At 37.4% G+C, this 20,685-nt stretch overlaps 1 protein-coding gene across 6 annotated transcripts in view; it reads left to right on the top strand.

The window, feature by feature from the left end:
* The window catches only part of INPP4B (inositol polyphosphate-4-phosphatase type II B), a 336,633-nt gene that overhangs the window by 270,122 nt on the left and 45,826 nt on the right, over nt 1-20,685 (top strand). For 4 of the 6 annotated variants that reach the window (XM_069492951.1, XM_069492953.1, XM_069492952.1 and 1 more), the window contains 2 exons: nt 367-464; nt 18,005-18,117. In XM_069492951.1, the coding sequence (XP_069349052.1) occupies nt 367-464; nt 18,005-18,117 (211 nt within the window). The remainder of the gene's footprint in view (nt 1-366; nt 465-18,004; nt 18,118-20,685) is intronic. The other 2 variants (XM_069492955.1, XM_069492954.1) reach the window with 1 other exon arrangement.

The raw sequence follows: 20,685 nt of genomic DNA, 5'->3' as shown, positions 1-20,685 counted from the left end.
GGGTCTGTTATATATGCAAAGATGCAGCCCTGCAGAGGAAGTGCAGCATAGGGTGGGGAAACTATCATTAACTGAGTTATCAATTTTGTACAAGCACAGGGACTGGTGTTTTACATATGGTATTTCACTTAAGTTCATGTTTGATGATTGTGAGGATATTTTGGTGTGTCATATGTGAATGGTGGAATCAAGGCCAGTGAAAACTGGAATAGGTTTGAAATCACCATTGTGTAAGATAGCTTAAAAAATGAGAGACACTCCTTCCTTTAGAAAACTATTGCCATCTATTTAAAACAAAAAGGTAAAAAGTGTTACTTTCTGGTGTTATTTTATAACCCATAACTGTTTCCTTTTTTCTATTTTTAGGTTTGGAGATGTCTCTTTGCAAGAAAGTATTAATCAAGAAAATTTTGAACTTCTGAAAGAATATTACAAGATATTTATGGAAAAGATGCCTCCTGATTGTAAGTATGCAAGTCACAGAAAACAACAATAATTTCTTGATTATAAATCTTCAGAAGGGGTCAGACAGAGAGACCAATGGAGCAAAGAAGCACAGGGTAGGGATTTGAGAGTGATTTTGAGATTATCTGAACCAAAAGACTGATTGCCAAGGTGGCCGGGCCAACACCTGCCTCGTTATCTTGATTGCACTCTTGAATGTGTCCTGCTGTTCATTCTGAGACATTAATTTCAGTGCCATTGGAAAATGTCAAATATTAAAAATGTGAAACTTATAATTAGGAATTTCAATTAAGTCAATAAAAATATATAATTCTTAACCATATAAAAGACTTTAATAAAGCTTTAAATCTCCATTTATAAGATAATCGGACATATCACATATATATAAGGAGAAAATCAAGTAGGATAAAAGTTATACAAATAATATTAAGTAATATAAATGAAGGAACCAATTTTTTTGAATATACTTATTGCAATATTTTATGCAAAAAAATTAAGGCCTAGAGAAATGTGTTTTACACTTCCAAAATATTTTTTTTGACATTGTTCAGTTCTGCTTTCCTTTTCGCAACAATATTAAGCAATTAAGCACATGACATTTGAGCAGTCCAAAATCTGAGAATTAGGAATGTATGTGGAGTTCTATAAATAGTATAAATATGTTGAAATATTTAGGTATTCATAATGATAAGAAACTAGGTTTTTATAAAATAGGAAATACTATAATATTTTAAATCAAAAGTTATAATCAAGGTCTACTTGTTACTACGTGTTATCTAATCATGGGTAATTTGCTCTCTGGTTTATACTATAATACTTAGTTTGACATATCTTAGGTGGCAGAGTATTTAGGTCTTTTCATAACCTAGTGAATGTTGTATCAAAACACTATAATGGCAGATGTGTGCCCATGTATGGATAATTAGAAAATGTTACCTGCAGTTTTTAAATTAAGTTTTATATTATTTTAATGCACACCAAATATTATTTTTTGCCAAAAAGAAATTAAGTATATGGAGATTCTTTAGCTGTCAGCATACTTTGAATTTTAAATTTGTTAATTACCTGAAAAGTTAATCATATAAGCAAAACCATTTTCTTGGTAATTAATGAAAAGGAGCTCATTATAACTTGGATGTTGGTGTTTTTTTTTTTTAACAAGTTACTTATAATTTGGCAGTATGGCAGTCATTAGTGCTTTACTTTCTTCTTGCTCTGATTTTCCCACTGGGTTTGATAACCTCAGATGTTTTCAAGTCTCCTTTCATGTCTACCTGAAGCATTAAGACACTTAAATTTTGTGTTAGAAATAAAACAAAATGAAATAGCACATCTGTAAATCACTGGTACAAACTGCTCTGTGTTTTAAAGTTGCCATCACATTTTGTACATGATTTGGGGCTCCTAACTTTGGTAGGAATAGTGAGCAAATAAAGCACTTCTGTTTTTCTCTCCCCGTTAAGGGAGGAGGGACCAACTGTCAGTGTATTACATGTAAACTCTCTGCCTTTCCTTTAATAATAATGTCTATATCTTTTATATTTTATTCAAAACAAAGGAGAAAGATATTGCCATGGTGGTCTATTGGAATGGTATCACTTATTGACTGCTTTGTTAGCGCTATAAAGGTGGGTTGTCTAGCACTGTGTGCTAAGAAGGAAAAGCAAGCGGGGCTTCTTTTACTGTTCTAAACTCTTTCTACAATATTTGACATCCCTGTGTTATGTATATTATTTCATCAAGTACAGCAATAAAAAGCACATGCAAAATACTTCTTAGAAAAAAAATCTTAGGTTTGTAATGAAGATAAGTAGAATGTTGTCTGTTCGTATATGTGTGTGTATGCACTTTTTACTGGAAGCCTCACATTCAATTTATCAGACATTGGTGGAGAACATACTATGTGTAAAATTCTGTGCTAATCACTATGGATAATGAAAGATGAGTAAGATATGGACTATACCCCTAGTAGCTTACAATTTAATGGCTCAGTGTAATCAAGGAATAATCTATGTTAACTCTAAATGTCTTTCCAGAATAATAGTTGCTATTTTGGAGTGTTGATCGTTTTTCTGAATAATTTAGTGTTCTTGTTGATGTTGTTCAAAAAGTTTTACTTTCTTACTTGACCATTGGTGACATTCATTGTGTGGTTATGCATTGTCACAGATTTTATTTCTGCACCAGGAATTATAAGGCACCTTATGCATCTTCCCATTTGCAAACATAGGAAAATAGGATAAGAATCTAATATTTTATGAATCATGAATTTAAAAGGAACTATTTGAATAGTTTCTATGTAGTCCACATGGAAAATATACATTATAGGAGGAGAATGTCCATAAGTATAAGGAAAGGATGACTAAGGAACCCACAAAAAATAAGGAGAAATTATTCAAGATTGAGGCAAATAAGATAAATGAGAAGAATACTGCCCAGGGGGAGGTGAGCAAGAATATCAAATGTGCTGATGAAGAAAGAAGAATGAAGATTAAAGAGAAGATGTTTGATTTGGTGGTTATAAATAATTGATGACATTTGATAGAGTCATTTTAATTAAAAGCATGGAATGAAACTATATTACAGGCATTTAAGGGCAGAATATGTGTTATATAATTAGAGAGACAAAATGAAAACCACTCCCTTAGGAAACTTATCAGTGAATACAAAGAGAAAAATGAAAAAAAAAAAAGAAAAAATAGGCCAAAGGCAACTGAATCAAGTGAGAGAGTTCTTCCCTGATTCTCTTTACTTTTCCAAGGCGGGAGGTCGATGCCTTGGTAAAGGCTGCTGGAGATTTCAGGGTGGCAGCTGTGCATGTAGGACCTACTCTTGATCCTGCTGAAAGGTTCCAGAGAAGGTAACAACGATCAGGCTCCTGAAATGAGCCAGAAAGCCAACGAAGAGCCCCAAGAAAGAGCAGAGGACTAGGCCTCCCATATGATTCAGAGACTGAACCTTATTTGACAGAGGGAAGAATAGTTATTCTGCCTTGTAGGAAAAAAAACAAAAACAAAAACAAAGCCCACTATGCCTGGTTGAGGTCCCTTTAACACCTGGAGAATTCTGCCAAAATGTCACACATAACTCTTTAAGGTTGATAAAAGGTTTTCACAGTGTCCAAGTGTAGTTTGGGATTGGCATTCAGACCCCTCCTGGTCCAACACTGTCTTTCACATCTCCCAGTGTCCTCCGGTGGCTTCAGAGGAAAAAGCTTCAAAAAAAGATTTCATTCACATTCTTTTTACTTTAAAAATCAGATCAATCATGGTAATACCAGATTTCCTCTGAACAGTTCCATTTACATAGAGAGACCCTTTCTGAATGTTAGGAGGGCCTCTCGGCATTACAGATCAGTGACACCAAAGGCTATCATTTTATTCTCTCAACTAAGGTTCAGCAGTGGGTGACAGAAAGCACTGTTAAACTTGCCCCCTTGTCACCTTACTCTCTTTTCCAAATATTTCTTTTCCCTCTACATCCTTTTCACTGTCTATAAACTTTAGGGAGGAGGTCAGGCTATGCCAGAAGGGATTAACCTGCCAACAGGATCAGGTGGAGAAGGGCAACTGAGTTAGACAGAACATGCTAGCCTAGGCTAGACTGTGGAAAAACAAAAAATAATACCAAATTCTTAGTGGCTTTGTATTCATCAGGCCCCAGTCAGAAACACAAGAATTCTAGGAATTTACAAATTAAGCAGGGTTTGATGAAGCCAGCCAGAGTTTAGCAATAGCAAGAAGTTGATACAAATTCAGGTGCTACAGGGACATAGGTCAGGGGTAGTGTCATCGGAGTACAAAAGCTGGGGCCACCCAATGTATCTAGATTCTTGGTGGGGACTGTGGCAGGAGCTGGGACCACGGATGGAGGGGTTGCCCAGTGGGAGCTGGAGCCATGAAGCACACCACTTGGGGAGACGTGTAAGAGACAGAAAGATGGTGGCAGGAGTATGCCGGCTTCTGGCTTCCTCCTTCCCTTTACTCTCCCTCTGCTTCCGCATTGCCTGAACTTAATTGTTAGTCAGAGGGCGCAAACCTGGGAAGTGAGGTTTCCTGAGATAAAGAGCAGAATGGGGAGAGGCGCAGGTGGATATGAGAGCCAATCAGCAGGTGATCAGCACTGTCTACCCCTTTGCTGCTCAGCACCTCTCCTTACCTGTTACTCACTCAAGAGTCATTTCACACAAATCCGTATCTGGACACGGAATCAGCATTTTGTGTTTTAACAAGCCCTCCAGGTGGTTCTGCTGCACGGTAAGATTTGGGAACCGGTGGCTTATGCTTGTAAGATGTTACAGAGTTAGCTGTCGAATTGTAAACTTATGTTTCTGCATTTCATTTATACTCTAGGCATGACTATAAAAGAAGGTGAAATCGCTCAGAATATTGAAACTGTTTATCTTTTGTTTATTTGTTGTTGAACAAACGTTTATAGTTGATTGACCTAAGTTAAATGTGCATGTGTAAAGCAACTCAGCGGTAATGATGATTCTGGTCAATGTGAGATTGCCTCGGTTTATTATGTTAAGCTAAGTAAGTGTGTCTTAGTTTCCTAAATGCAAAGCATAATCTGAATATTACAGAATTTTTTTTGGTATTTTAAACTTGAAGATACAAGGATTTGAAGATATAAGACGATACAAGGATTTTCTTAAATTAACACATGAATATCCTTCCAACAGGAGCTATAAATTGGATTAAATACATAATTTACTAATAATTTTTGTTTTATAGACATCTCAACTTTCGTACTATGTAGACATTCAAATATACAAGTGAAAAATCCAGTCAGTCATCCAAATATTTTGCTTATTTTAGTTCAACATTGAATATTCAGAAACATTGAGATGGCTGAGGAATTCTTCGCATATTATCCATATGTTTGGCATTGCATAGATATACAAGAAATGCATGAAAGAGACTGGCAGTATAGGGGAATATTATATATGTTATACTGCAGGACAAGCTCAAGGTGGAAAATATCCCAGAAGGAGCACATAAAAGTAGGATTCGAAGATTACTGGCTATCTTCAATTTTTCTCCACCCATTTTTCTCCTCAATCCATCCCAGTAAGTCTTTTGTCCACATAACTTCACTGAAACTGTTACTGTCTAGATTCTACATTGTTAAACCCAAGGCTTAGTTTTCTGGCCCCATCTTACTTAATCAAGCAGTAAGTTCAGCATGATTACTTACAATTAATACCTCTTTCATCACTTAGCTTCCAAACCACCACACTTTTATGGGATTTCTACCACTCTCTGGCTGCTTCTTTTCACCTCCATCACTGATTCGTCATTATCCTTCTGACCTATAATGTTGCAGTGATCCAGGATTCAGTCCGTGGGTGTCTACTCTGCTCCCTTACTGAAGACAGCCTCGTTACTTTGAATACCCTCCATCAACTATCAACCTTCACCTGTACCTCTGCAGCCCACCTTTCATCCCTGAGCTCTTGTGTCCTGCTCAGCACTTCAATCGTTGTTCCTGATATGCCCTTAAAAATTTCCTGCAGTCTTTCCCATCTAAGTTTATATCAATTCCAATCTTTTAGTTGCTTTGGGAAAAAAGAATAGAATCACCCTTGACTCTTCTCTTTCTCGCATACCCATTTCCAATCCATCTAACTGGCTCCACTTTCAAAATATATGCCACCAGTTCTCACCCCGGCATTGCTACCACCACCGACCACTGGATGCAAACCCTTCTTCTCTCTCTTTCTGATGATGGCAACAGCCTCCCTGTAGTGTCTTTCTTTCCTCTCTCACCCTTCCTTCAGTCTATTCTTCTCACAGCAGCTAAAGTGACCATTTTAAAACAAAAGTCTAATCATGTGTCTTCTCAAACTCTTCCATTAGTGCCCCAGTGTTTTGTTTTTCAGAATAAAAACCCATGTTGTGGTCTCTAAAGCCCTGCACAGCCTGGCCCCTGTTGAACCTCTGAGCCCTCTGCTACCTCTTTCTCCCTCACTTGTCTCACTCTGCCGCACATTGGCCTCTTTGCTGCCTCTTGGAGATTTTTTAATGGCTGTTTCCTCTGCCTTAAGTGCTTTTCTCACTTATGGATCACTCACTCACCTCCTCTAAGTCTTTACCCAAATGTCACTTTCTCAATAAGGACGTTCTTGTTGACCTTCTTTAAAATTACGATTTCCCATCCCCAGGCCCCCTTCACTTTTTTCCACAGCCTCTATCATCATCTAGCATGCATGACTATGTCATTTACCTCACTTGATAATGCCTCCTCACCGGAGTGTAAGCTCCAAGAGGACAAGCATCCTTGTCTATTTCTTTTCTTTTATTATTTCAGCATATTACGGGGGTACAAACGTTTAGGTTATACATACTGCCTTTGCCCCACCCGAGTCAGAGATTCAAGCATGTCCATCCCCCAGACAGTGCACACCACACCCATTAGGTGTATATGTACCCATCCCCTCCTCCCCACTCCCACCTGCCCAACACTCAATGAATGTTATTACTGTATGTGCACTTAAGTGTTGATCAGTTAATACTAATTTGATGGTGAGTACATGTGATGCTTGTTTTTCCATTCTTGTGATACTTCACTTAGCAGAATGGGCTCCAGCTCTATCTTATGCAAACTACCAAAACCAATTTCTGTTCTATAAATATTTGTTAAATGCATGAATGAATGAGATAAATTGGATCATTCAGTTGGATATTTTAAAGAATCAGAGAACAGTAGAAAGCTACTATATCTTGGAGCTACTCTAACCTAGACTATGACAGGGAACACTATTTCTGTTAATAAATATTGAGTGATAAAAGGATTATATATTCTAATTATTTCGAAATTCACCATCATCACATTGACAATTTTGAGTAGGTCTATAGCATGGTTGGCAAATTTTTCTGTAAAGGGCCAGGAAGTAAAATAATTCAGTCTTTGTGGACCATATGATCTCAATCATAGCCATTCAACTTTGCCACTGTAGTGCACAATAAACCATAGACAATATGTAAATCAATGGACATGGTTGAATTCTAATAAAACCGTATTTATGAAAACATGGAACTTGATGGGTTTAGCCTGTAGGCCATAGTTTGCTGACCCAGGTCTGTAGTGTTTAAAACTAATTTTGTTTAAAATAGCATTTTTTTCATCATGGGGGCACAAAAATTTATATGACATGCCAACCAGCATTTTGCTAAATAAGTGCTCCTCAGAATGTAGTTTAAGAAATACTGACCTAGTCCAACCCTGTTTTTTGCTATGAGGAACTTGGGGTCTAGGATAGTTTTTAAGTTCACACACCCAGTCAGTAGGAGAACAGGGGCTAAATTCCATATTCTCTGGCTCTCAGTTGAGTATTCTTTTTACTTTTGTGCTGCTGTTCTATTACTGCTGTCTAAGGGCTTCTGGGCCAAAGGTTCAGATGTTTATATATTAGAATATTTCCAGAACCATGGTTTTATATATATGTGTGTGTGTGTGTGTGTGTGTGTGTGTGTATGTGTGTGTGTATATTTGCATGCCTGTAATTCCAAATTTATTTTTAACTTACTGCCAAAGAAACTCTGATACACTGACCTTTTGAAATTTTGAATGCTCTCTTAGCATTAAAAAGATTGAGAGAATTTTTTTTGTCTGCAGTCTTTTGAAGCACTTCAGCTTCTTTTTGAAAGGAAGAGTGAGGCCAGGCGCGGTGGCTCACGCCTGTAATCCTAGCACTCTGGGAGGCCGAGGCGGGTGGATCGCTCAAGGTCAGGAGTTCGAGACCAGCCTGAGCGAGACCCTGTCTCTACTAAAAATAGAAAGACATTATATGGACAACTAAAAATCTATATAGAAAAAATTAGCCGGGCATGGTGGCGCATGCCTGTAGTCCCAGCTACTCGGGAGGCTGAGGCAGTAGGATCGCTTAAGCCGAGGAGTCTGAGGTTGCTGTGAGCTAAGCTGACGCCACGGCACTCACTCTAGCCTGGGCAACAAAGAGAGACTCTGTCTCAACAAAAAAAAAAAAAAAAAAGAAAGGAAGAGTGAGACAAAACAATACTTAATTTTAATCTCCTCAGTGCATGTAAAACCACAGACATAGACTTTTAGTGTCCATTAAATAGTTGACTAGATCAAAGTATGGAATACAAACAGCACCGCAAGCAATAAAGATAGCAACATGTACACACATGCAAATGTCTACCTGTCTGGCCAACTAGGCCTTGATCTCTGCAACTTCTGTTACTTGGTAGTCTTCACAAATTAGATCCGTCACATCTTTTAGTTAGCCCTATTCCGTTGTAATATAAGTAGGTACAACCTTAAATTTCTTGCCCTCAATCATCTGTTCATTTTAATCATTCTTTCCTTTTCACTGGGGCTCTTACCCTTTTAGAATGTCTAAGTTTGCGTTCCAGATTTCTCCGCTCATTGAACATTGGCTGGCCTCCCAGTATACCAGTCTAGTTAGACGGCACATAATGGCATGAAATCAAAAGACATGAATTCAATTGAAAGCTCACTTAGGTGAGTCACTTGATGTTTTGAATGCCTGCATTTCATTGTCAGCCAAGGGAGAATAATTAATATGTATATACCTTGTACTTCAAAGTACATTCTACCATTATCTCACCAGGGAAAGGAAGTTTAGATTTCCACTGTCAATTTCTGTGATGAAAAGGTGTCACACTGCCCTTACGAATGTTAGAAAGATGGTTAAGATAATGTTTGTAGTATACTTTGAGTTTCTCAAGAGAGTTATATTTCTCCTGTGTACAAACAAGTCAACTTATCAATCTAGTTAAATTTGATTATAAAGGTCTTCCTATAGTTTGAACCAACCTACATCTCTTCTCTATTTAATGGTCTCTTTCTTTCTCCATCTCATCTGTAATCTTTCAAATCCATATTGACTTTCCTGAATTTTTTTCATAAAATCACTGATTCTCTGATAAGCTTTAAAAAAAAGACATATTTTTTCTTCTTGGAATACTCCATAGATGAGCTCCTGAAATCATCACTGTTAGAATAAGTTCCACAATCCCAGACTGCAAAGTAAGATGGATGCTAAAAATCTTAAGACTCATGATTTCTTTTGGAAATAAATATCTGAATTTGACCTGAATTGATTCCAGGGTCCTCTATAATTTAGCTTCATCATAGTGTCATGTCCAATAAACAGACAGACACTTAAAGGTGACTACAAATTAGTTCCAACCTTCAATTAAACATCAAAGCAACGACAACTAACAACTGTGATTTCTCTTTTTAAATCCTTTTTTCCAACTCTCTAATTCACTCAGCTATGTAGCATAGCACTCTCTCAAGCATTCGTTCTTTATTTTCCATTCTACTCCATCCCAAACCACAACCGCAAGGCTCTTGTTTCCAGTTCACCTTTTCTTCCATCTTATTTCTTCGTTCTTCCAGTTCTGCATCACAAAACTTCCGATAAAGTAGAATTTTACTTGAAAGCCAGGTAAGAAGGAGAAATTGAAGACTCAAAGATAAAATTATCTCTTTGTCAGGTGGGTGAGAAAAGAGCAGTCTGAAAGCATTAATAGATTCATAAATTTTGTTGCTGTTAATAAACTGTAAATATATGAGTTTCTCGGTTTACCACTTCAAGTTAAAAAAGGAGCCATATGAGTGGAATAAAACTTAGGCTTTATATTCTCATTACTTCTTTCCCTTTCATTTTGGAACCTTCCAAAGCAGCATTATTTTCATAATCTTCTTCCTCTATTTTGCTTCATTTCTGTCTTTCCTAATACTTCAGGAGTTACTTATTTTATTCTACATAGTAAGAAACATTTAAGATCTCATTTTTGCTTGCCTCGAGGAGCCTGAAGAGATTAGCCAGACACTGTGACTGCTGGAAAAGGGCCCAGTCTTCTCAACCAACTCCCTTTTTCTCTGTCATTCTTGCAGTTTGGCAGTCAGTTCCTAGCGCATTATCAGAATGAGGAGGGGCATGGAAGAGGTGAGCTCTTCTTTTCTGGAGATGGTCCTGTTGTGTCTCTGCCTCCCTGGACTGCCATTCACCCTTGGTGCATTTCACTGGGAGTCTGGCTCTCGGATGGGCAAAGAGATCAAGCATAGAAATCACCCCAAAAGCTGCTTTCCTTCTCTGCTTAAACTTTGAGAAATCTGCTCTTATTCTGGTTTTCAGACTTTTATGTGGAGTATGCTCTCAAAGGTCCTTTTCTTACTGGTGCTATTGTTTGAGTAAAATGCAGGGACTTGGAAGTTGGCCTGGGTAAAAAGAAGGACACCGTCCAACTCCCATCGGTGCCAGGACCCAGGCTGCTTGCACACAGGCAAAAGTAGCTTTCCACACAGTTCAGTCTGGCTGATGCGAAGGACAGACTGTGAACCTCTTCTCACACTCAAGTTTTCTTTCCCACACAGCTCTGTTGTTTGTGCATCAAACTATCTTGGGCATCTTGAGGAGACGAGAATTTAGATGTTGAAGAGCCACTTAACTACAAATCATCTTTCAACCTTTGACATGACTTTAAATTGTTTAGAGATTTTGAAATCAAATTTTGAATGCTTTCTTTAAAAAAAAAACAAAAACAGAAGAAAAATTAATATAATTCTATTCCCTCCCTGCACACCACATCCCATGGCTCCCTGATGTCAGTTGAGGAAATTTCAAAGGATTTTAAATACATTGCTTTGAATATATTTTATCAATTGCTTTTAAAGTCTGTTTTTGTTTGTCCTTTTGTTATGGATGATGTGACCTTGAAATTCATTTAAGAGGAAACACTGAAAGTGTGTAGGTCAAAAATATCCACCTCTGACCAGGTTGGAATTTTGATATTGGATTTGTTGCATTGCCTTCTTCACAAATTGGAAATACAATTTAAATAAAGCTAGTTTCAGTGAAGCTTTGTCTTTTTATATTTTTCAAGATTTTCTATCATCTAAAAGAACATAATTTCCAATTTTAAGACATCTCATGGCTTTTACCTAATTGCATTTGTTTGCTCACTAGTAGGATTAACTATAATTATTTTAGAATTATAGAAGAGACTTGATATTACAGAATATAGTGCTAACCAGAGGGGACTTTGAAAACATCATTCTTCATATGTTAATTTGTTCACACTTGAAACAGACCATTCTAAGTTGTTTTTATTGTAGTTTTTCTTTGTATTTGTTGCCAGATAACAAACTATCCCAAGTTTGCTGATGTAAAATGAGAATTATTTCATCTCTGCTCACGGATTCTGTGAGTTCCATGTTCAGACAGGGAAAGTGGGGAAGCTCTGTCTCTGCCCCCATGCCATCTGTGACCTCAGATAGAAAGAAGAACAGCAGGGGGTCACTGGACTGGCTGAGAACTGGATGCATCTGGAGGCTTCTGTGCTCACGTGCTGGCACCTGGGCCAGCTTGACTCAGAGGCTGGGCTCCGCCGTGACTGTTGACTAAAGCACCTAAACAAGGCCTTCCATGTGGCTTTGGCTCTTCCAGCATAGTGGCTGAGTTCTTACAGGGAGCATCTAAAAGGAAGGATACAGAAAGCAAAGTTCCAAGGGAATAATCAGGCAGGAGCTGCAGAGTCAATTAAGGCCTGTTCTCCAAAGCTACATAGCATCACCTGCGCCATATTCTATTAGTCAAGGCAGTCACAAGCCCGCCCTGTGAGGGGGATAGATTCCACCTCTCAATAGAAGGAGTGTCAAAGAATGTGGGACCATGTTTTAAAACCATCACTTAGACATGATTAATTTGCTGCTCTCTAGAAATACTTAGTTGTCCTTTCATCACTGTAACTCAACTTTGAGCATCGGCAATATAGCTGGTCAATGTTAGCAATGCATATATCACAATTTATTTACCTTAGAATGCTTTTAGTTGCAAGTGACAAAAATCTTAACTTAAACTGGCTTAAACAGTAAAGAAAATTTATTGATTAACATAACAGAAAATTCTGGCTGGGAGGCAGGCTTCAAGAGAGGGTCGGTTCAGTGACTCAGCAGTGTTATTGTAAAAATTATCTTTCCCTCTGCTGCTCTTAGTATGTTGACTTTATCCTGCATCTAGTCCCCTCGTGACTCAAAGATAGCTGTCATGAACTCACCCATGCTCAACCTAAGGGCTAAAGAGAGCTTCCTTCCCTCTTCTTGAGCTTCACTGGACTTCAGCAGCACAGGATACTTGCATACCCTTAAAACAATTGCTGAGGTCAGAGTTAAGTTCTGATTGGCTTAGATCATGCTCATCTCTGAACTCGTCGTGATTTCAAGGAGTATGGATTATACCACGTGATTTCAGAGTGGGGGTATAACTGATCCCAGGGAAGTTTTATGTCTGCTCCTCAGTGGGAAATGAGTGGATTTGGTGCTGCAAAGGCAGGTGCAATTTCAATTTCATCTTGGAACTCTTTCTGGCAGCATAAAGTCATTTGACCATAAGGGAATGAAGCCACTGCCTTCGTATCATTGGCATCATAGTTCAATCAAATGAAAGGTTGTGGTCCTTTTCCTGTTTACTGGTCAGCACCCTGCCTTTGATTCAGGCCAATGTCATATTCGTAACTCTTGCTGAAGAAACCCCACTTGACGACACAAGGAGAAAACAGGTCATAGAGAGTGACTTTCATCTTGGCTATTCTGTTGCACTGGGGAGTGGTGGGAGAGCGGTCACTGGGGTTGTGAATGTTTGTGATGGATATATGTCCCTTGTGTGCAAGGAGACTGTTTTCTTGGATAAATTCCAACTTTCTCCTGAGAAACTAGGCTTCCCATCTCAGGCTGTGAACTTTTTGAAGTGCTGCTAATACTTGCCTCTGTTTTTCAGAGTTGACACAGAATTTAATAAGGTAGCTTCTTCTGCCAAGACTTTTATTAATTGTTTTCCACTACAAATCAATGAAGCATGACAAGGTTATTGTCCTCATTTTGCAGTTGAGAAAATAGGGACAGAGGGTTAAGCAACTCGCCCAAGACTACACATCAAAGCAGGGGTAGAACTGGCATTAAAAATCATTTTCCTGGAATGTTGGCTCAGGGCTTTCTTTAAAAAGAATTATGAAAGTTTTGAGCAAACAGAAAGAACAAATCATGAATAACAGACACTTGGGAACCCATTACTGAGTCTCATAATTTTTGCAAGAAACAAATATTTGTAGATAATGTGAAAGCTCCCTTTGTACCCCTCCAGGTTCCCACGCCTGACCCTCTCCTTCTATGAGAAAATCAGTGCCCTGAATTTGATGTTTTACATGCTCATATACATTTTTACTCTGTATGTATCCATAAAAATATGATACAGTTTTACATATTTAACTATATTATTGCTGTTACCTTGTATGAATTCTCTCACAGTTTGCATTTTTGTTCAACATAATTTTTGCAATATATCCATGCTGACACATATAGCACTTGTTTATTCATTTTACATATTATATGATATTGCATTGCATGAATATATAACAATTTATCCATTATGTTTATGAACATCTAAATGGGATTTTGCTCTTTAATATTATAAACAATAATGCAATGAACATTACTGTAACTTTTACCTCTGATTACTTTCTTGAACCACATTTGAAAAAAAAATACTCTTAAGGAGATATACATACAGATTCAATTGCCCCATCTAAATTTGGTGTGAGAGTAATGCTGGAGTAAGTAGTAAAAACAAAACTTATTGGCTATATTTACACTTGAGGAGATACAGTCTAAGCCTAAAACCAATCCATGTTCTGTATATACCATGATTTTCAGTTGATACATCAGGATCTATCCTTACATCTTGACATCTCACCTGTTAACAAATCATTACAAATTAATCTCCTTTGCTGAACCAGACCTGAATGTCTGTGGCCTGCAGTATTGGGTTGACAGGGATATGCTCTGAATAAAGCAAGTTTTGTTATTATAGAAATAGATGTAGTGGCCTGAAAATTTAAACATCAAAATGACTTCCTTCTAAGAATCATGCCATGGGAAAAGGTGTGAAATTTCTATGAGACGTCTTTTCTGTCTATTCTAAAGCACCATCTTGATTGAGAGGGAATGGTCAAAGGATGCCCCGTGGCTTTATTTACATTTAGGAGCCTTATAATCTGTTTAGAATGGCTTATTAAAAAATTTTCTGTGTCAACAATGAAAATAAATCATTTTGATAAATGATTATGCTTTGTTCTGGAGTCCCAGCATTCTAAAGCAGTTGGTCTATTGTGTTAATAACAGAGCTATTTTTCAGAACCATCAGTTGCAAAGACACCAGCACAGATTTGGAAGAAATTACTGGCACAGGAGTTGGGAGACTAGGTGTTAGGCTTGACTCTTCTTCTGACTATAAACCTTGTGAAACAGTCACTGAAGCACCTTGGACATGGGGTTGCTCAAAATCAGTGCTTTGCAATTTTTCAGGCTGACCCTCAGGATTGTTAAATAAATTTGGTGTGTTGGGACCAGAAATTTTTTAAAGAATATGAAATAGAACAAAAAACATTTAGTGCATAATGTATACACTAAAGGTAAATATTATTTATAAAATTTTTATTACAGGGGTGTGTGTGTGTGTGTGAGTACTGTAAGATGTGGTGTACTTTTTTCTTTCCTTAAATTAAGGTGTATTTGACAATTAAAGATTATATATATTTAAGGTATACAATTTGATGATTTAATATACATATATTATGTAATAATCACCATAATATAATTAATATATTCATCAACTCAGATAGTGATCACTTTCTTTGTGTGTGTGTGTGTGTGTGTGTGTGTGTGGTGAGAACACTTACGATCTACACTCTTAGCAAATTTCAGATATACAATACAGTATTGTTAATTATAGTCACATTATTGTATATTACCTCTCCAAAACAGTTCATCCTGCATTAAGGAAACTTTGTATTCTGTATTGCTTTCAAAATGTTTGAAAGCCATTTGTACAAGCTGACATCAGGAAGAAGCTCAGGGACCTTACAGATACGGTTAACTCCATATTTAAAACTCACCAGTTGTTCCCGTTTTGCCCAGATTGCCCAGCATAGCAGAGCAGACCCTTCATGAATCTTGCCCCTGGGACTATCCACTCCCAGGATGTTGTGAGCTGCACTTTCCCTGTTTCAACAGTACTGCCTCCTGTCTCCATGCCGCTGCTATTTTCTCCTTACCCTCAAATGCGCTCAGTAGCCACAAAGCATTGACTTTGCTAGACACCCTTCCACACCTGCCTAGTCTTATAGAATTGCCCATTCCTTCCCTTGAACCCATGTGTCTTTACTGGCTTATGTCATAGTCCACAGTACTTTTTTGCACTTTAATAGTTTAAATATCTATCCCACCCTACTAGACCATGGAAATTTTGAAGTTGGGTCTTTATATGATATCATAATAATTTAGGTTCTTTCTTTTTCTCATACATGTATTCTGTTCTCCATTGGTCTTAAAATAACTTTATTATTTAAAAGCAATACATGCTCATTCTAAGTGATGTAAAAAGGTATATGGAAAAATTACACCAAATCCTACATCGTAAGGATGACCACTGCTAATATCTAAACCAATATCTTGGTCTGCCTGTATACCTATACAGGGAGAGGTCAACATATGCACAGGTGTACACACACACACACACATGCAAAATGTTATATGAATAAATTCTTTCATTAACGAGACCAATTTTTCCTTTCAACAATGTCAAGGACACTTTCTATGTCAGTGATATACCTGCACATAATTTTTAATGGCTGCTTATAATTCTAATTTATGGATTACCCTGGGTTTGTTTGGGTTGCCATTTATCAACATTAAAAGCAGTGATGGTGGACTTGACTTCTTATTCCTTGTATGCCATGACTATAAATTAAAAAGCACCATTATTGTCCTCACCTTCTTTGATTAGCCGCAGAGTCCTGAGTTGGTTTTAAAACTCCCTTCGTGGCATTCTGCATTCAGCTGCCTTCTCTTTATTTGTGGACTGTGTCCTGTTAAAATTTCTGTATATTAGAGAGTCTTCTGCCCAGCAATGTGGTAGTTTTATCAAACTTTCTCTTCATTGTATTAATCATCTGTAGTTACAAAGTAAGTATTTGGCTTTTGACAGCTTTCCCTTTTAGGAACTAAGACACTGGAGTTATGCATACATTTTATATGAATATTTTGAATCTCACCTCACTACCATCTGAATTGCACCCAACCTTCCTCTAGTCTGAGGTCATAAAATCCAAGGAGATGTATGATTATTTTCAATGGAAGTTTCCACTTTACCAACAACTGCTCTTTAATAGATAGAGTACATTGGGATACTTCCTTTCTTCTCTGGAGCTAACATCAAGAACTACTCAGATATGTTGTTTTGCTAAAATGAAACATCTGGTACAAATTTGGAAAGCACAAAGCCTCATTACTACTAAAGCTAATTTGTGTCAGTTTTTGTGATCTGAGTCAGGAATATGTCATCTATTTCTTCAGTGTAACTGGGTATATGCCTAAGTATAGTCTGTGGTTCTTATTTATTTTCTTTTCTTTTTAAATGAATTCTCATCTTTTTAAACCTCATTTTAAAGTCTCGGTTTAAGCCTACGTCAAAGCTCTCAGGAATTCATCCCTCAGTTTGTGGATTTACATTAGAATGTATTTTCATACTATACAGCACTAACTCAACCTCTCGTTCAGGACACCTTTTTGTTTCTATCACTATATTCTAACCTTTAATCCCATCTCGCCAAGTCTCGGGAAAGTTTGTGTCATAATGTGCATTGCCTCAGGTTTTAATATAAAATGTGTGCTATTTGTTACCCATGCTTTAGGTCTTAGTATGTAGATATTTGAACCAGTGCTCCCTACCCATTTATCTCATTGCCTCATGTTGTTCCTCTTTCCATATCATACCTGTGCTCCTCAGTGGTTCTCAACCAGGATAGATTTTTTTCATCAAGGGGCATTTGGCAATGTCTGAAGACATTTTTTATCATCACAGTGGGAAAGATTCTACTGACATGTAAATGATAGAGGTCAGGATTGCTGCTAAACATCCTGTAATGCACAGTATAGTTCTCCTACCACCGCCCACCCCCCACCAAAATGTTAAATGATTCAAAATGTCAGTAATGCTGAGGTTGAAGGAACTTGCTATATGAAAACTGACTTCATGTTTTTTTTATTTGAACTTTCATATTTCTCCCTTTGCCCCCAAGATGTTCAATTTAATATATTCCCTTGATTCAGACTAGCCACTCGGTAAAAAAAAAATGGAAGGTTATATCTCGTGACATCTATGTCTTATGCTTTGGTTAATGTGAGGAAGCAACCATTATCTTCATCAAAAATGTTTCGCTTGTTGGTAAAATAGTACTATATGACCAGTTGACATCATCACCAGTATACAGAATAGAGAATGGGGAAACTTAAGCATGTTTCCAAGTAACGGATAAAATTAGAGGAATTAATGGGTATGATTATCCTCAGATATTCTCTGCTCCAAATGACAGTTGTTGTTATAAAAGTTGCATTTGCAAATACATTAAAGAAAACTCCAAGGGCAGTTTAATACTAACATTGTTTCATTTTTTTCTCCTTCCTTTTCCTTTCTTGTTCCCTTCAGACATTTCACATTTTCAAGAACAAAATGATTTAAAAGGATTACTAGAAAATCTCCATCAAAATATTCAAGCCAAAAAGAGAAAGAATGTGGAAATTATGTGGCTGGCTGCAACGGTGAGCACTCTCATGTCAAATCTTATTTCCTGCCGCGTCGTGACCAGCGAGCATTATCAGCTCTCTGCCCTGCAGGGTCCAACCCCTGCATTTTGGGTTACCAAGTGTCATCCTCCATTACTCAGGGGATTAGGCATTTTCACTCTTGTTGGTAGCTCTGTCAATAGACCAGAACATAAGATGGAACGAGGTGCACTCAACAGGAAAAAATCTCACTCATTGGCTATTCTTATAAACCCTGGATGTGTTTGGCACTCTGAGGTTAAAATGAAGTGTCTGTGATTTTCTTGATATTTCAGGTTGCAATGTCAGTTGCCCATATCAACCAGGATTTTTAACTGCTGTTCTAGAGACATATGGCTTCAACAGTATGTGGTTATCAGATCTCTTACTCACAGCTTCAGTAAGGCTCCTGGACATATTGTTCAGTTAATGAGCTTATAAATGTGTTTGTTAATTTAGATATTGGCATTGAATTTATTACTGATGGATTTTTCTTGGGGTAATGGGCCGTATTTTGTATAGTTCTTTCTAATTTGATGGCACCCTTAGGGGGTAGAAGATCTTCCTGCCTTCCCACCCTGGGTTTCTACAAGAGTTAGGGAGAGAGAAATGCCCGTATTTTTTTTTTTTTTTTTTTTTTTAGCTCTTGTCTGGCAACCATTGAAGCATAGCTCATATGAAATGTGTGAATTTTGTTACACATTCAGACCCAACGATCTTTTTATTAGGAAAGCATCCTTTCATCAGGAAGAAAACACACTGAAGGTCTTTATGATAAACACCATGTTTATAGTTTGCTCAGTCTTACTCTTATAATTTGGAGTTCAGGTTAACCAAGCTTCTAGCATAGTCTATTTGTTCTCTACCAATAGCATTTAAAACAAAACCTTTCCCTTACTGCCAGTGCTTCAATTATAATCCAATATTACTTACTCTCTTTTGGGAAAAAGGAATAATTTACCATGAGACTATATAAAATAATTTACCATGAGCAAGGCAGAAGAAAGCTGCTTTGGTTTCTGTTAATGCCTTCCTGAAGCCCCAGGGAAGAATATCAAAGGTAACAATATGAAATGTTGCTTTCAGGCAGCTCATTTACACTGGTCCCAGTTAGCACCATACTGCATTACATAAAGGTTGTTTTTAAAAGTTTTTTCCCATTCTGGCTTCTCTTTGTCTCTCCAAAGACTACTGTGGTTGTTAATTCTAACAAAAATTTCACAGTAGTAAGTCATAAATTATGTTTTATATTTTACTGATAAGATAATAGCATAAAGGTAGTTTGATCATTTATCAGGGCATCTGATAATTTAGGAATACATAAATATGTCATTATACTGGGAACGACATCAATCGGATATCAGACTGAGGTGGGGGGTGGGGGAGGGGATGGGTGTATGCCTACACAGTGAGTGCATTGCGCACCGTTTGGGGAGTGGTAACACTTGAAGGTGCTGACTTGGGAAGGGGGGGTGGGGGGGAGGGATATATACCTACATGATGGGTGCAACGCGCACTACCTGGGGAACGGACACGCCTGGAGCTCTGACTTGGGGGGAAAGGCGGTACATGGGCAATGTATGTAACCTGCAATTCTGTATCCCGCATAACAATAAGATGAAATTTAAAAAAATAAATAAATAAATAAAAAATATGTGATTATATACATATTGCAAAGTTATATAAATAGACAAATTAAGGATACACATGTGCAAACACACATGCACATTTTCTCTTTGTATATGCAGTTTTCTATTCACATATATGAAATAGTTTTCCTCCAACTCTCACACACTTCCAAAATATTTTTTCTGAAATATATATAATGACTAAATATGGCTTACTCACAACTTACCATTGAATGGATGATTAGTAGAATTTCTGTAGGCTGATACCTCAGTTTCAATATCCTATTTTTAAACCAAAGACCTTAACAATACCTTTAAAGTAAAGAAATTTAGAAACTCTTTTTGACATTTCCCAAAAATCTTTTATGTATGTTTCTATTTTGTTTTCTCTCTTCTTTAAATCTATTTAATGAAATATTGCTTTTGTTAATGTTTTACATATTTTTTTTTTTTTTTTTTTTTTGAGACGGAGTCTCACTCTGTTGCCCGGGCTAGAGTGAGTGCCATGGCGTCAGCCTAGCTCACAGCAACCTCAAACTCCTGAGCTCAAGGGATCCTCCTGTCTCAGCCTCCCGAGTAGCTGGGACTACAGGCATGCGCCACCATGCCCGGCTAATTTTTTCTATATATATTTTTAGCTGTCCATATAATTTCTTTCTATTTTTAGTAGAGATGGGGTCTCGCTCTTGCTCAGGCTGGTCTCGAACTCCTGAGCTCAAACGATCCGCCCACCTCGGCCTCCCAGAGTGCTAGGACACAGGCGTGAGCCACCGCGCCCAGCCAATGTTTTACATTCTAAATGAAAAATATAAAGTTATTTGGTTTTATCTTGGTTGAATGTAAATAGTACAAATAAGAACTTAAAGAGGCCAAATACCAATCAGACGTGTAAAATCAAACCCATATAGTTCAAGAAGAAATTCAGAAATCAAGACCC

This window comes from Eulemur rufifrons, chromosome 18 (genome assembly GCF_041146395.1).
Source record: "Eulemur rufifrons isolate Redbay chromosome 18, OSU_ERuf_1, whole genome shotgun sequence".
NCBI classification, from domain to species: domain Eukaryota; kingdom Metazoa; phylum Chordata; class Mammalia; order Primates; family Lemuridae; genus Eulemur; species Eulemur rufifrons.
This window is presented reverse-complemented; position numbering and strand designations above follow the sequence as displayed.